Source organism: Canis lupus, chromosome 22 (genome assembly GCF_048164855.1).
Source record: "Canis lupus baileyi chromosome 22, mCanLup2.hap1, whole genome shotgun sequence".
Classification (NCBI taxonomy): Eukaryota; Metazoa; Chordata; class Mammalia; order Carnivora; family Canidae; genus Canis; species Canis lupus.
This window is the reverse complement of record NC_132859.1, coordinates 4201322-4218874: the sequence shown is the minus strand read 5'-3', so window position 1 is coordinate 4218874 and position 17553 is coordinate 4201322. Positions and strand designations below refer to the sequence as shown.

The window sequence follows — 17553 nt, the reverse complement described above, 5'->3', positions numbered from 1 at the left end:
GTAGCGCCAGGAGCTTCCTAAACCCACTTGCAGCTACCAAACCATCTTCGAGTCTGGTACATCTTTGCACCACTTTGCTATGAGGTAGTTTCTTTCCTTTTTTTTTGAATATTTATTTGTTTTAGAGAGGCACAGAGAGAAAGTGAGTGGGAGGGGCAGAGGGAGAAAGTGAATCTTCACACAGACTCTTTGCTGAGCATGGAGCCTGGTGTGGGCTTTATCCCAAGATCCTGAGATCATGACCTGAGCCAAAAATCAAGCATCAGCTGCTTAAGTGACTAAGCCATCCAGGTGCCCCTGTGCTGCTGCTTTTTTTTTTTTTTTTTAAGATTTTATTTATTTATTCATGAGAGAGAGAGAGAGGCAGAGACACAGGCAGAGGGAGGAGCAGGCTCCATGCAGGGAGCCCGATAACAGGGCTCAATCCTGGGACTCCAGGATCAGGCCCTGGGCTGAAGGCAGGTGCTAAGTCACTGAGCCACCCAGGGATCCCTGTGCTCCTTCTTTTAATCAACCTTCAGTGACTCTATTTTCTGTATCTTTATTCTTGCTAATAGTACCTACAAAATCATGGATTTTGTGACCTCATTGTCTATTTTTCTACTATGCATTTTTTTTATTAAAAGTAAGTTTATCTGTGTTTTACTTCATTTGGGCTGCTGTAACAAAATACCACAGACTGGGTGGCTTATACACAACAGAAATTTATTTCTCATAGTCCTGGAGGTTAAAGAATCCAAGATTGGGACCCCTTGGTGGCTCAGTGGTTGAGCACCTGCTTTTGGCCCAGGGCGTGATTCTGGAGACCTGGGATGGAGTCCCACATCAGGCTCCCTGCATGGAGCCTGCTTCTCCCTCTACCTGTGTCTCTCATGAATAAATAAATAAAATTTTAAAAAATCCAAGATCAAGGTGCCAGCATGGTCAGGTGAGGGTGTCTTCTGCGTGGCATATTTCTCCTTGAGCCTTACACTGAAAGGAGCTGAGCCTCTCTTGTAATGTAAGAGCACTAATCTCATCATGGGGGCCCTACCCTCATGACTTTTTTTTTTTTAAGATTTTATTTATTCATGAGAGAGAGAGGGAGAGAGGCAGAGACACAGGCAGAGGGAGAAGCAGGCTCCATGCAGGGAGCCCGACATGGGACTCAATCCCAGGACTCCAGGATCACACCCCGAGCTGAAGGCAGGTGCCCAACCACTGAGCCACCCAGGGATCCCCCCTCATGACTTTTGAAGCACCCCCCAAAGGCCCCACTTCCCAGTACCACCATCTTTGGAGGTTAGGATTTCACCATATGAGTTTGGAGGGATATAAAAATTAAACCTTCGCTGTCAGCCACTTATACTCACCACTTGCCCCATCAGTGATCTGCACATCCCACTTGGGGAAACACTTAAGTGAAGAAAACTTAGTGTGGCAGGTGTAAAGTTTCCTAGGGTCCTGCCACCAGAGGGTCTCTCCTCCGGGATCCCACAGCCTCTGTTGCGTTCCTGGAAGCAATAGAGGGAGAGTCTTTGAGAGAAGCTACTAGTGAAGTTCTAGCGTTGGACTGGCGAGAAATGTCATCACATTCTATCTGGTGGTTACTGAGAAGTTAAGAATTCACACAGAAGAGGCAAGAGGAAGGCTGTGATCACTGTCGAATTGAGCTAAGCATGATATTTAGCGTTTTTCAAGAATTTCACATCCCAGTTACAGTAAACCACCACATTCCTTCAGGCGTCTCTTGTTCACTGGATTCGACACTGGTACCCGTAGGAAAGGCTGGCAGGCACGGACCGGATCAGAGAATGGCTTTAATCTGATACGATAAGCATATAAAAGGCCCTCTGTGAGGAGATGCCGTTCTGGTGACTTGTTTCCTCTGCATTTCTTTCTCTCTCTTGAGCCCAAGTTATGAACATCAGGATTATTCCCCGAGTCTCCTAGTGGTTCGACTGATAGAGCCAGCTCAGGAGTTGACCTTCTTTTTCATTTGTGAAGTTTACTGATGGGATTTTATAGATTCCGGGAGGGACGGTATCAGTATTTGCAACAAACAGATTGCGTAAATAGAGCATTTGTCGTTCACAACTACAATGCAGAATTTCACTTGTTTGCTTTCCGTGAAAAGAAAGATACGGGGAGATCCCAGTATTTATTTTAGAAAGTGAAACCTGGTCTATCAGCGTCTAAGTTTTTAGAGGCAGACTCTTTCTGCCTCAGGCCCTTGGGCAAGCGTCTCTAGATGGTTATTCATTCTTGGAAAAGAATGAGTAATACCTTTTCTGGTAATTAAAATGCTAATGAAATTTATTTGCAATAGTGTGAATAATATGTCACTGAAATTCCTCATACATGTTGCTGCAACGAGTGTAAGTGCTTACTGAAATCGGGGCCTTGGAAAAAAGACTTATTGACCTCGCCGAGCAACTCAAAAGCAAGATGTTTCTGTTAAATAAAATGTGTTTACTTCCTGATGTTCTGTTCACATGCTGGGGTGGAGCTGCAAGGAGGGCGATTTGCAGGGAATCCGAAGTTCGGCGGGTGCAGAGCGCTGTCTGGTGTCCAAGGAGCGAAGGCCAGACTGTGGTTTCTTAGGCCAGTGAAGTCTTTCCGGCCGTTCTTTCATTTACTCTCTGCTGAAGGGAGTTAAGCGTTCACTCTCACCTCATAAAAATGCTATTTGGACATACTGTTAAGTCCTCAGCTTTCCTCCTGGTAGCGAAAGAGCCAAGTCTCTTTAATCTTCTCCTGTAACCTATTGCTTCTGCCATTTGCAGAAAGGTAGACATGTGTATCTTTTACCATGGAAAGATCCCTAAGCTACATTATTACGGGAGGAGCATTAAGTTGCAGAACAGTACAAATACTGTCATGACGTCCGGATAATGAAGTGTGTTGACGCTCACCATGCGTGTTATCAGTATAGAGAAATAGTCCCAGAATCCTGCGCATCAAGCTTTGCGCTCCGTGGAAGGGAGGGATTCCCAGGGTTTCCATTTCCACTCTGAGTTCTGCTCAGTCAGTGCATTTAAGGGGGACGCCTGGGGAGCTCGGTGGTGGAGCGTCTGCCTTTGGCTCAGGTCATGATCCTGGAGTCCTGGGATCGAGTCCCACACCGGGCTCCCCGCAGGGAGCCTGCTTCTCCCTCTGCCTGTGTCTCTGCCTCTCTCTGTGTGTCTCTCATGACTAAATAAATAAGATCTTAAAAAGAAAAAAAAGGAATGCATATAAGGTTTGCAAACGTATATTCTTAAATAATATGTGTACGTCAAAGAAAATTTGGAAAATGTAAGAGAAGATAAACCGTATTGGTCGTTTTATCAAAGGTAATGATTGTTGTCACCCTGCTAACATATCCTTCCATTGGGATGTCTAATCCAACACCAGTGTATGGTATAAATGTACAGAGAAACACGGATTTGTACGGGACCCATTTCACTTACTATTTCTACTAGTGCTTCCTGGAACATTGTCTTGCACAAATGATTGTGTTCGTCTGATTATTTCTAAAGACAAACTTTTATAGGTCAGTTTATTGGAACAAAAATGTAAGATATTTCTTTTAAAGGCCCCCAAGTACCTTCAGAAAAAGTTGTTTCCATGGCCACCAGAAGATCTGTAAATGTCTGTCTTAGTGCATGTTTCCCAGCTCAAATATTATGTAAGCTTTGTGGTTTTGATAGATTGAGAATATTTTATTTTTAATTTATATTTCTTTATGTAACAGGTTTTTGTTTTTTTTTTTTTAAAAAAAAAAAGAAGAAACATAAGTTTGGCCTAAAAATACCTAGTGAGATAAATTTAATCAAGCGTTGGCAGCTGCTGAAGGAAGGCATTATTTTAATATACGGAGCCTGATTGTAATAAAAACACCAGGGCACACATGCAAATTAATGCTTGTCCCTTCGAAATGGTTTCAAGTGGGCTCCACTGATGAGACCATTGCTTAAGACAGACGTTTGGGGAACTTTTCTGTTTTTCCTATGCCTCCTGAAGCCCTGTCTTCCCACGTGGCGGCTGACTCCATCTCTTGCTAATAGAGTTGATATTTGGAACTTTAGGAAATAAGATCATAACCCAAACTTAATAATGCCATTTTCCCCCTCTTTTTAAAACAGAATAACTATAAAGGAACGATCTCCCCCCTACTACTGCCCACCTTTATTACTATTTTTTTTAAAGTGACTTATACACTGTCTCTGAGGGCCGTTTACGCAGAAACATTTGCCGAGCGTTCGCTGCATCTGTAGGTGCCGGGCTGTGGACACTGGGTTTATAAATACGGACATTTCACCGTCTCTGCCGCCCCTCCTCTCTGGAAGGACGTGCCGCAGATAAGTGCTGGCAGACTTGGAAGGCGGGAGGACCCCAGATCCGGCCGGGCGGGCCGCCCAGGGGGTGCTGCAGGGCCTTCGGGCGGAGGAGGGCACAGGTGCAGAAGGCCCGAGGCCCGGGCGACCGTGGAGCCCCGGCCGGGCCGGGCCTAGAGCAGCTGCCAGGTGGCGGCGGTGCCAGGACTGGTCTGAAGGCTGACAAAGGGGCCTTCCAAGCCGTTGGAGCCGCGGCGTGTCCTGCTCGATGTGAGCTGAGACGGCCCGTGACCCTCGGGGCGCGGGAGGCCGGGTGGAGGCCGGGTGGAGGCCGCGGTTGGCAGACAGCAGGTGGGTCGCAGCCCCGGGGACACGCTGGGGCCTGAGTTCGGGCACGAGGCACGCGGACGGAGGGCCGAGCAGCGGGGCTCGGCTTTGGGAGGGCGGGTGACCCGGTGCTCGGCCTGCAGGCGGGGGCGCGGGGAGCCTGAGCCCCTGCGTCGGGGGCTCCTTCGGTGCAGACCTGCAGGAGGGCTGGCTCGGAGCACGGCTGGCTCGGAGCACGGCTGCCTTCCTGACCTGGAGCCCTGGACGCGGCCGGAGTCCTCTCAGGGCAGCCAGCGGAGAGCGTGCGAGAGCGGGCCATGGCAGCCGCGCCGGCCGCGTCCTGTCCCTGTCCCTGTCCCGCCGAAAGGCCGCCTGCGAGGCGTCCGCTTGGGATGTGGGGCGCGGTCCGAATGCTCCAGGGAGCCGCGTGCCCGGCCCCCGGCCTCGGGGAGTCCCACGTGCCGCCCCCCGGTCCCCGGGTCTGTCGCTCAGCCACGGCAGCGCCGGGCCCGTAGGCCCTCGGCTCGCGGGGTCCCCTCCGCCCAGACTGGCGCCGGGCTGGGCGCTCCGACCTTACGTGGTCCGGGGGTTGGTACGAGGCTCCCTCCAGTCGGCGTGATGGAGGACGCCGGTGGCCATCGTGGTCAGGCCAGCCGGCGGCCTGCGCTGTCCCCCCAGAGGTCGGTGAGCGAGGGTGCGGGGCCTGGAGGCCACAAGCTCCCCCCACCGCTGGGCCGGCTCCCCGGCGGCCAGCCTGGTCCTCAGGGGCTTTCCGAACGCTGCCTCACCAGCGTCACCTCAGTCACCGCAGGTGGGTTTTCCCGAAGCTTTCAGCAACCGGGAACAAAATGGAGCATCACAACTAGGGAGCCCCCATGGCTCTCTCTTTTTTTTTTTTTTTTAAGATTTTATTTATTTATTCATGAGAAACACAGAGAGAGGCAGAGACCCAGGCAGAGGGAGAAGCGGGCCCCATGCAGGGAACCCGACGCCGGACTCGATCCTGGGACCCCGGGTCACGCCCTGGGCCAAAGGCGGCGCTAAACTGCTGAGCCACCCGGGCTGCCCCGCTTGGCTCTTATATAGGAAATTACAAGGGCCGACGGGACTGTGTGCCGGGAGCTATGGAGCGAGCCCAAAGAGGTATTTCTTATCAATCACAGGCCCTCATCGGAGAGAGGACTCTGAAGTCATTCGGTTCCTAAATAATTAGTTCTGACTAACCTGGATTCCCCTTAGCTCGGCCACTCTCGAAAGATCATTGAGCATCAGGCTGTACCTGAAGACTCCCCGCTCTTGGCGTCCTGGGTGTTGGCCACATGCCCCGCAGGTAGCGCTCGGCTTGGAATCTGCCTTTGAAGTTGGCCGATGCCCAGCCACGACTGCAGCCGCCTGCCCTGACGCGGCTGAGGTTTCCCTGGCGGAGGGGAGAAGCAGGGGCCGGAGGAAGGGAGCAGAAGGCCGAGGGGCAGGCGGTGGGAGAGCCGTCGGGGGACACGTGTCCTGGGGACTTCAGGACCTTTTCCAACCCTGAATGACACCGTCTTTAACTGGGTACATTATCTTAACTGTGGGATGGTCAGAAGGGAGTCTCTGGAGCTTCCAAAGTGCAAATCATGTCTTGCATGAGAGAGAGAGAGAGCGAGAGAGAGAGAGAGAGAGAGAGAGAGAGAGATGTGCATTTGAAATTGAGATTTCCCTCCCTGACCTCTTAACCCTCCTTATTATTCTGTGTCCTCAGTTGGTCCGACTGTGCAATGAAGGCGCTCGGAAGATGGAAAGGACTGAAATGATGTACACAATTAACTCCCAGTTGGAGTTTAAAATTAAGGTATTCTTGCATTTCTTTGAACAGATTTATTACTGCTCTTGCTTAGATCTTACATAAATAGAGAAAGATAGTTGAGGGCGACAAAGCAGATAGGAATTTGCTTTTCAAAGAAGGGCCATAAATCGATTGCAGAGGGATTGGACTGGCGGAGGGAGTCGCAGAAGCTCCAGGCAGCTCTGTTCCTGCTTATGGTCACCTTTAAGATAAAGTTGCCTTTCTCCAGGCCACAAGGTGTTAGGTTTCTCTAACTGGCACATTTCACCCCCAACAACATTTAGGGGGAAAGGGTAGTTTAAAAAAAAAAAAGCAGAACAAAAACAAAAAACCCAGATTTTTAGAATGGAAAGGCAATTCTCAAAGCATCCTGCAAAAAACGGTGATATCCCAGGAATTGGACCACATGTTCTCCTAAATCAGATAAAGACGCTCCTCTTCCAGTTTGCAGAACAAACAAGATTAGTAGTGGGGTGTTCTCTTCAACTTTGTTTTTCTTCCATAATTCTTCTTTGAACATGTGCTCCCTATTACTGCTTTGTCTGATACTGCTCCGGAGCGGATGGCAGGATGTATAAAGAGGAAAATGCCTGTTCATGGCAAATCTAGGTCGTAGTCCCCTGTTGGCTCACAACCGAGTTCTTAATGGATGTGAGTGCTCACAAGTGGGATTCTATTTTATTTTTTCTGCGACTTGTACATTGAATTAAAGCAAGTTAAAATGACGGGTCATTTTTTTCGTAGTAAAAGCGTTCCTGAATTGTGTGGGGGGTCTACACTGCTGTGGTGGATCGGCGCTTCATGGTTATAGTTGGAGGACCACGGGTGCGGGGTAGCTACATGCTTTTATTTTATAAATGAGGAAAATAAAGGCCAGAGAATATTCGATTGTTAAGGGGGTCAGGGGCTAGTGGTGCGGGAATCAGGCCGAGGGCCTGTATGTCTTGACTCGCAGGTCAGTGTGAACCCTTGGACTTAGAACATCCTGACTGTAACGGTTGAGATGCGGGGACGTGACACGTAATTTCTTAGAACGGAAGATGATGTGTGCTTGCTAAAAACACACACACATGCACTTTGTTAGGTCCTTCTACAGAAATTTACAGCAATTTCCAAACCCGTCTTCCCCTTATACCTCAAAAAGAAACTTGTCCTTCTCTGTAATGAGTTTCTCAGTATTTTAGAAAACGTATCTAGACATCTAAAGTTTTCTCTCCTCTTTTTTAAAGGCTAAAAATTCCTAACCATTTTGATTTTTAAAGATGATAAATCCCTTCCCTAGCCATTTTTTTTTTCTTCACTGAAACTCAGTTGGCTTAAGATATCTTTAAGCTGTTTCTCTAGAACCCCAAATTAATTTGTAATTGAAAAATGCTTACCCCAGGACTCCTTGAAAATAAGTGACATTAATTGAGTTCATCAATTTTGGGTTCTTTGTTTTCTCCTGGCTCAACGATGAAAATATTTGCAAGCCTAAAGGAAGATATTCTATGTTTAGATTTATAATGAGGTGCTTAATTCAGACCACTTAGAAATACCAGTAAAATCTGAGGATCTTATTTCCTTAACACTTTATGGACAACCGTGGACATTTTTATTCAGTTCATTTTAAAGATGAGGAGACAGATGTCCGAAGAAGTTAAACGATTTGCGCAAGCCCGTGTGTTGTCTCAACAAATTTTGTGAGTACTTTTTTTGTGGAAGGCAGCCAGGAAACCAAAACATGATCCCTGCTCTCAGGGACCTTACTGTCTGATAGGAGGCTACAGAAGCACAGAGCTGGCTACGTCTGCAGCTGTCACTGTAGATGGAAGACAACTGAGAACACTCTCTCCTTTCTTTAAAAAAAAAATTTTTAGGGGCGCCTGGGTGGTTCAGATGGTGAAGTGTCTGCCCTCGTTTCAGATTGTGGTCTCCGGGTCCTGGGATCGAGTCCCCACGTTGGGCTCCCAGCTCAGTGAGGAGTCTGCTTCTCCTCCATCTTCTCCCACTGCTCATGTATTTTTTCTCTCTCTCTCTCCGTCTCCCTCCCCATATCCCTCTGTCTCAAATAAATAAAAAATACATATATATATATTCAATTTTTAAAAGAATTTAGTGATTCATCACTTATAAACAACACCCAGTGTTCATCATGACAAGTGCCTTCTTTAATCCCCATCACCCATCTAGCCCATGCCCCACCCGACTTCCCTCCAACAACCCTCAGTTTGTTCTCTATAGTTAAGAATCTGTTTTATGGCTTCTGTCTCTCTCCCTCTCTCTCTCTCTCTCTCTCTCTTTCTCTCTCTCTCTCTCTTTTTATTTTATTTTATTTTATTTTATTTTATTTTATTTTATTTTATTTTATTTTATTTTATTATTTTTTTTTTTTGAGAACAGGCTCAATGGGAAGGGGTGGTCAGCTCTCCCTGTGAAGTATACACAAGCTACTGGGTGCTTGTAGCAGTCAGGTAGGTCTTCATGGATGTTTGAGCCAAATCTTGGAAGGTGAGTTAGGAAGGGTCTTGTAGAAGTAAAGAGTAGGAACAAATGCCCAGAGCATGGCTTCAGCTGCTGTAGCCCAGCAATTGTATGCATCTATGGGTAGGCATGAGGTGCAAGGGGAGCAAGGCAGAGCCGAGCAGTAAACAGCAGCTCATGTGGGGACCCTTGTGTGCCAAGAGGAGCAGCTGAGCAAGGTCATTTGAGAGCCACTGAAAAGTTCTAAGCAGGGAAATGACACTTCAGCAACATGGGAGAGGCCTTTTGAACTTACTCCAAATCCAGAAGTCATTTAAGAAATTTGATAAGAAAAAAAAAAAGAAAGAAAAGAAAGAAATTTGATAAGCTCATTTATCTGAGAAATTTAAAAAATCTCTCTCTAGAGGGGAAAATAAGTTGAAAAAAGAAATAGCAAACTGGAAAAATATTTGCAGCTCATATAGATCGGAGGTTGATATCTTCGACATGTAAGCTCAAAGAGATAAGAAAAAGTTAAGGGGAAAAAAAAAAGAACCAAAACATTAGCAAATTGCAAATTAGGAAACAACTCCACCACCTCCTAGATGTGTGAGCGTGGGCATTGCACTATGTCTTAGTTTTCTGAACCTTAGAATGGGACTCAGTACTTTCCCTTTGGGAGTTATAGTGAGGATTAAATTAATTACTAGACGTAAAGGACTTGGAACAGATCTGATTCATGTAAGCAAGTAGGAAATATCGATCAGAGTCTTAGTTTGACAGGCCCGGTAGGCATGTTGCAGAGTGACGAAGAGTGAATAGGATGTGAACTGTTTAAACAGATTAGACTTTTCATCCAAGAACCTTGGCAGGAGGAAGGAGGTCAGGGCTGGAGAGAAAACGTCGGGCACCAAACTAAGGTCAGTTTGTGCCTCAAATCCAAGTGTTTTTTCCACTAGACCACAGCTTTCTCTAAACGTTGCGTCCACAGAGTTAGGGAAGGTTATTATTATTATTTTTTTGTCTTGTCGTGGAAAGTTTGGCCTCATGAGTAAGCATGTGGGAAAGTTGAGGCTTGTCAGCCTCTACCATGAGCCATGAATTAAGGGTAATGGAGTGGGGTGGCGTATTGGAGGGTGGATGGATTCGCGGATCGTGTTTGGGAGGAGCCTTGCTAATAAGTAGAAGTCCACGATCTAGCGGACAAAATGAAGAACTCTGAGGTATTGAGACATCTGTACATTGTAGAAGACAGTTTGGTGGTTTCTCAAAAAGTTAAAATGAGATTGCCACGTGACCCAGAAATTCCATTCCTGGGTATATACATGCACTCAATTGAAGACAGTCGTTCAGATGAAAAGTGGTATGTGAATGTTCATGGCAGTATTATTCATAATAGCCAAAAAAAGTGGAAACAACCCAAAAGTCCATCCACAGAATAGGTGACTTGATAAATAAAATGTGGTACATTCATACAATGAGGTCATGTGTAACCATAAAAGAGGAATGAAGGTCTGATATATGGTACCCCAGCAATGAACATCAGACTTGAAGGTCCCATATTATATAATTTTGTTGATATGAAATGTCCAGAATAGGCAAATTTATAGAGTTGGAAGGTAGATTACTGGCTGTCAGGGCCTGGCGGGGCAGGGGAGGGCAGAATGGAGAGTGACTGCTTGCTGCATGTAGGGTTTCTTCTTTTCCTTCCATTTCTTCCTTTTCTTTTCTTTCTTTTCTTTTTTTTCTTTTCTTTTCTTTCTTTTTTTTTCTTTTTTCTTTTCTTTTCTTTTCTTTTCTTTCTTTCTTCTTTCTTTCTTTCTTTCTTTCTTTCTTTCTTTCTTTCTTTCTTTCTTTCTTTTTCTTTTTCTCTCTTTCTCTTTCTCTTTCTTCTTTTTCCTTCCTTTCTTCCTTTCTTTTTCTTCAATTGGCCAACATATAGTACATCTTTAGTTTCAGACGCAGACTTCAGTGATTCATCAGTTGCATATAACACCCAGCGCTCATCGCATCACATGCCCTCCTTAATGCCCATCACCCAGTTACCCCGTCCTCCCCCCACCCCCTCCACCAGTGACCCTCAGTTTCATTCCCTGAGTTAAGAATCTCTCATGGTTTGTCTCCCTCTCTGATTACTTTCCATTCAGGTAATGAAAATGCGCTTGGAATGGTGGTGGTGATCACTGCACCGTGTTGTGAATGTAAAAAGTCCGTAAAAAGTCACGGAATTAATAGGGTGAAATGATTAATTTTATCTCAACGAGAAAGATTATTCTTTAGCAGCTCTTCTTTGTCTCACTGGCCTGTAAAATTAAATTCTATGCTGAAACTAGCTTTCTAGGATGCTGCTTAACACACAAAAAAAAAGAATGAAAAGTCTTTTCTCCATAGGACTTCTATCAGTGTTTTTTATTTGTGCATGCATTTCTTTTCTGGTGTTGGTTCTAGTCAGAATTTCTTAATTAGAGGAATTCATTTATTCCACTTTAGATTGTTTGGATTCTTTGGTCATTTTCATAGTTTCTTCTTTAAAGAAAAAAACAACCGAAATGAGTTTAATCTTTTAATAATAAATTTGGAAACAAAAAATATAATACCAGATTTTTTTTTTCTTTAAAAAGCACTGACATCTTAAAAACTGTCCATTTTGGATCTGTATTAGAAGTTTATTTTTGCCTAGTGGGATATGAGGAATCCATAGAAATCCATCTATTTTAAAAACAATGGATCTTAAAAACCTCTCTTCCCCTATCTCGTAAACCAAGAACAGTTGTAGGCTGGCGTGTACACAGGACCTTAACCACAATACCACCCTTGGTTTATCCCGTAGGCTTACACGCACCAGCAAGATAGCACTGTGTTCTCGGTAATTATAGCCCTTCCCTGGGACCAAACCCGACACGTGATCCCTTGTGGTGACCTCTTGGGTGTGCTGGTAGGGTTGTCCTGAGTTATCCAAGCGTCTCCGTCTGCCATCGGCCTTTTAAGTCTCAGCCATCCCATTTGGATCATCATTTGATTTGAGATTTGGGGGCTGGAAATCCCTTAATAGTCAGCTTTGAAAGGTTGAGGTCAGCCATAATCTTTCATCTTCCTTTTTATAAACCTTCAGGAAAATAGTATATAACTGATGAACAACCCCCTTATAAAAGTCCCTTTATAAAGAGAAAAAAATAGATATCTACGTATATGAAATCCTTTTTTAGCTTTCTTATTTCCTCTCTAGTATCCTCAGTTTCCTCTAGCTATTTTTTAATCACTGTTCCCTGAAAAGGATGACATTTGGCACTACTATGGTTATGTTTTATGTGTCTAAGACCTTTTGCTTACTCTAGGGATACAGTTTTTATTTTACTTATTTTTTGACTTTTAAAGATTTTATTTATTTATCCATGAGAGACACAGAGAGAGAGAGAGGCAGAGACACAGGCAGAGGGAGAAGCAGGCTCCATGCAGGGAGCCCGATACAGGACTCAATCCCAGGACCCCGGGATCCCTGAGCCAAAGGCAGACGCTCAACTGCTGAGCCACCAGGTGTCCCTGGATAGAGTTTTTAAAATCATATTTTTGGCAGTAAGCATTTCTGATAACTTTTAAAAATAAACAAAATAAAAAGCGCTCCTAAAGGTAAGATTACTCTGCAGTTTTGAGAGTTTTCCAGTTGGAAACTGGGCACTGAATAAAGAAAAAGCAGTATGTAATTCCTTGGATATCGCCTTTTCCATGAGATGAAGATGGATTATTTGTGGAAGAGCATCGTTTTCACGGCCAGAAAGTGACATGATGCTTTCAGGGATGAATTTCCGTGAGGAAAGCGGCAAAAACTTCAGGACACGTGTCCTCCAGAATATAGTTAAGTAGATAATCAGTAGACAAAACATAGTTTGTGGGGAGCTTTTCCTTTTTTTCCAGGTTGGGGAGTAGCTTTTCCTTTTGAGTGAAGTCTCTTTAGTTGATAAAGTGACCTCAAACTTTTTTGTTTCTTGTTAACTCCCAATTATCAGATTCTGATTTGTGATATTTAAAACAGTAGCAGCTGATACCGAGGGATTTCGTGTTGAGGCTTTTCAGTTTTAAGTGACTCCTCGCCAGTCTTTTCAGAGTTAATGAAAGGATCATTTTCGGCTGACGCAATAATATTTTCTCGTTGAGTTTTCGTTGCCCTATAGACAAGTTAATAGTTTTTTTTTTAATAGGAAAATAATTGTCCTTTTTTCATTTTCTCTTGGAGAATGTACTGTACTTCTTTAATTATATTTCACTGTGGCATACTTTTAAAATAATGGTGTACACCCTGATATGTGCTGTTTGGTTAGCTGTGAGTTTTAATTTTCCCTTCAATAATCTTAAAAGGAAAATGAAAGCATTTGGCTGTGCATACTGAATTTTTCTTCTTCTGTAGCCGTTTCCTCTAGTCTCCTCTTCCCGGTGGTTGGTGAAAAGAGGTGAGTTAACAGCCTACGTAGAAGACACTGTGCTTTTCTCAAGAAGGACGTCTAAACAGCAAGTCTACTTCTTTCTCTTTAACGACGTGCTCATTATCACCAAGAAGAAGAGGTAAGCCATTTTCTGGTGCTGGTACCTCCAGCTTTTAAGCTCTAAGATTCAGATGCCTTTTAGGGTTGATCATCCTTTAAAAGCTTGTGATGGGGGGGCGGGGTGGGCTCCTGGGGGGCTCAGTGGTTGAGTGTCTGCCTTTGGCGTGACCCTGGGGTCCCGGGATTGAGTCCCACATCGAGCTCCCTGCATGGAGCCTGCTTCTCCCTCTGCCTGTGCCCCTCATGAATACATAAAGATAATTTTTTAAAAAAAGCTTGCAATGATAGACGCATAGTTTCTGCATGTGGAGTCATAGTAGCATCCGTGTTTTGCTTTCTTTAAATCACACACACCGTCAGGACTTACATCAGCAGCAGCTCTGTTGAGCTTTTCTGGCATGCAAGCCACTCTTCTGAGCATTTTGCACATTTATATCCTTGGATTCTCCCAACATCCCTGGGGAGGTAGCACTCGTATTATTCCCCTTCGGCATTTTTCCGACTTCATCTACCGTACAATTTTTGTATAAAGCAGATCAAAGTTGCTCCAGTTGAGAATGAGCTGGGATGCCATGCTAGTGTGTGCAGCTGAATTTAAAACCCACTGCTCTTCATGGTCGCTGGTCTAGGAAGTACTGGTCGCTGGACCCAGTACTTCCTTCTGAAAGGAATAAAGTAAATCCGTGGGCAGCATATTCCGCACCCGTAAGTGCAGGTGCACGTGCACCTGTATGCTCCCCTCAGCTCTTTCTTTATGGAACATTCATTAGGTGTACTCAGTAGATTGAGGATTGTAGAGTATTTTTCAACTGATCCTTCATAAATGTCCCATCTTTCTTTTTTTAATATTTTATTTATTCACGAGACACACAGAGAGAGAGAGAGGGGCAGAGACGCAGGCACAGGGAGAAGCAGGCCCCATGCAGGGAGCCCAACGTGGGACTCGATCCCAGGACCCCAGGGTCACCCCACTGAGCCACCCAGGCGTCCCATAAATATCCCATCTTTTCTAGAATATGAACTTGGAGAAAGAACATAAATCTGTGGGATTTTTTTTTCCACATAGGCAGGCAATGATGGTGGACTGCATTTATCTGGAAAGCGGGAGAGAATCATGGTAACAGGCTTCTAGAATATATAAGATAAATGTATAAATCTATCATGAGATAGTTGTTTAGGTGCTGCTTTTGAGTTGCTGATATTTTAGCTTGAAAGCTCCAGCTAAATGAGAGTTTGAGCTTTTCTTTTTGTTCCTTTTAATCGAGCTGCATTAGGAGCTATTTCAGCTGCTTGGCTGTCCAGCTGAAGTGAATACTGTGTAGGGTCGATCCTGAAAAGCCGTAATTCGACTACAAATCAATACATAAAGGTGCTGATGACTGTTTCTCCTACTATTTAGGAAAATAGTGTTGCCATAACTTCAAGAAGAAAGAATTTCTCTTACCTGGCGCAGTTTAAGTAGTTCTAATAGCTAAGTGAATTTTATAAATAAAAACTGGAGACGGATTATAATTTTGTATTCTTATGTTTTGTTGGTTTCCTAGAGATCGCCTGTTTCCTTGGCTTTTTTTTTTTTTTGAGATGTTTTGTTTTTAGGGGAAAGTAATTATATATGACTCTTCAAATGCAGTTACTCTGGACTTTTAACATCTTCCAGCTGCTGAAATGCTGGCTCTATCTCGATGGACCAAAAGCTTGAACTAAACTTCTCGTTTTGTTGATAAAATATACATTGACTGTTGATAAAATATACATTGACAGGATGAGGCCAATTTTAAATATAAATGTAGCTTTGATTAGGATGTCTTCAGTTGAGTTGATGAAAACGTTAAGGGTATTTAGACCAGTTTATTTTTTTTTTAAGATTTTATTTATTTATTCATGAGAGACACACACACAGCGGAGAGAGAGAGGCAGAGACCCAGGCAGAGGGAGAAGCAGGCTCCATGCAGGGAGCCCGATGCGGGACTCGATCCCGGGATCACACCCTGAACCCAAGGCAGGCGCTAAACCGCTGAGCCCCCCAGGGATCCCCTTTAAACCAGTTTAGTACAAACTTTTGCTCTCGAACTGGCCTAGAACCACCCTGTAAATCCAGGCTTTTGGAACTTGAGAATTAAGGCATACACCATTCCACTTAGCCGTGTACTCTGCCCTCCACGGCAGATTTTGCCATTATGCGGAACGTTGCTTTCGAAACTGTCCCGCATTTCTTTGCTCGGCTGCGCTTGAACTTGAAATATCAGTAAATGAAAGAAAAACAGAGCTCCAGTGAAGAGGGCCAGCTTGGTGCTTATCTCTGCCTTTACCCAAAGAGGGATTGTTTTCCCCCCCTTACCCACGAGCTCACCCTATTTCTAAGGTGCTCTTGACTAGGAGAATAGCACCGAAGGCTCAAGTTGTTTGCAGCCCGAACACGCGGTGCAGGTGACAGGCAGAGCGCGGAGACTTGATAAACAGGCCTGGTCAAGAATGTGCAGAACGCGCAGCCCTATTTACACTGGAGCGTCAGGGAGGCGACGGCGAATGCTTCGCATGCCGGGGCCGCAGGAAGGAGCTGCAAGGGCCGGAGCGCCGGTGACTCAGGCGGTGCCGGGTGCGGACGGGGGCATTGCCTGGGCCCGCCTGGGCCCGCCGCCCTGTGGCTCCAGGGCGCTGCAAGGGAGGCCCCAGCCCGGGGGAGGCCGCCTGGGGGGCCGCAGGCCCTTCCTCCTCCGTCCTGCAGCAGGTGGCCGGGGCTGCGGCCACACAGCTCTGCGGTGCGGGTATTGGTGCGAGGCCTTGTACAGCGGGTTGCGACCCTAGGGCTCTCTTCTAGGCCGGGGATGTTCACCCTTTTTTTTTTTTTTTTTTTTTTTTTTAATATTGGAGTTTAAAGTCTCCCATTAGCTCCGGGCTGGTTGCAGGCCCCTGTATTTAATAGTCTCTTCTACCAAATTTCTGAAGGATGGGTGACCAGTCCGACTCTTCTGGATGAGAACGTGAATTCTTTGGTAGTTGAAGCTCTGACGGTAGGTTATGTGGGCACTTCTAGGGCACGGTTCTCACCACGGCACTTTTTTTTTTTTTTTAAGATTTTTTCTATTTGAGAGAGAGCGAGCGAGCGCATGAGCGAGGGGAGAGGGAAAGGGAGAAGCAGGAGCCCTCCTCGGGGCTCAGTCCCAGGCCCTGGGGTCATGACCTGAGCCCAGGGCACAGGCCTAACCGACTGGGCCACCCGGGTGCCCCCGCCTCGGTCTTTGTCGCGGGGGCTGCCCTGTCCCTCGTAGGATGTTTTTAGCAGCCCGCCTCGTCTCTATCCCCACTCTTTGCCAGTAGCATCTCCTTCTTAGCTGTGACAACCCAAAACGCCTCCAGACATGGCTCTCTGTCCCTTGCGAGGGCCAAATGGTCCCCATTTGAGAAGCGCCGTGCCTCAGCTATGGCAGACTGGCAGCCAGTGCTGCCTTGAGGACGGTGAAGGTGCGCCGATGTATCAGACCTGACGTGGCAACGATAGCAAAGCCGTGATAGGGGACCAGATTGCCAGGTTTTACTCCCCCATTAATGGCAATTGATCCGTGCCCTGTAATAACTTCTCTGTAGGTATCCGTTACCCTTACACAAACCATACCCTGTGTCCAGCCTTAGGGGCCACGTACTGTCGTGTCCAGTTCTGAGATGCGGAAACTGAATCGAAGACCCAAACAGGTTCAGACTCTCAGAAACCTTGTTCTGTCAGGTAGTCCACTGCCCTGTTCTCATGCAGAGCCTAATATCTGGCTTAAGTCTTCTCTCCCAGTTTCTTCTTCTGAAGCAAAAAGCAGTTACCCCTCTTTTTCTCCCCGCTCCCCACCTCCAGCTGTTAGAGTAAAAGGCTCACAAACTGGGTGGCTTAAGACAACAGGAAGGGATAGTGTCACCGTTGGGAGGCCGTGGTCTGAAATAAAAATGTTGGCAGGTCCGTGCTCCCTCCAAAGCCTCTGGAGAGATCCTGCCTCACTTCTTCTGGCCCCTGCGATTCCTTGGCTTGTAGCAGCGTAACTCCGACCTCTGCCTCTGTCTTCAGGTGGCCTTCTTCTCTCTCTGTCTGTAAATCTCTCTCTCTCTCTCCTTACAAGGACACCAGTTCCTGGATTCAGGG

The 17553-nt window shown here is 45.9% G+C and overlaps 1 protein-coding gene across 1 annotated transcript in view; it reads left to right on the top strand.

The window, feature by feature from the left end:
• Window positions 1–17553, top strand: part of ARHGEF26 (Rho guanine nucleotide exchange factor 26) — a 110563-nt gene that overhangs the window by 72849 nt on the left and 20161 nt on the right. The window contains exons 9-10 of the mRNA XM_072792095.1: window positions 6367–6456; window positions 13295–13449. Of these exons, the coding sequence (XP_072648196.1) occupies window positions 6367–6456; window positions 13295–13449 (245 nt within the window). The remainder of the gene's footprint in view (window positions 1–6366; window positions 6457–13294; window positions 13450–17553) is intronic.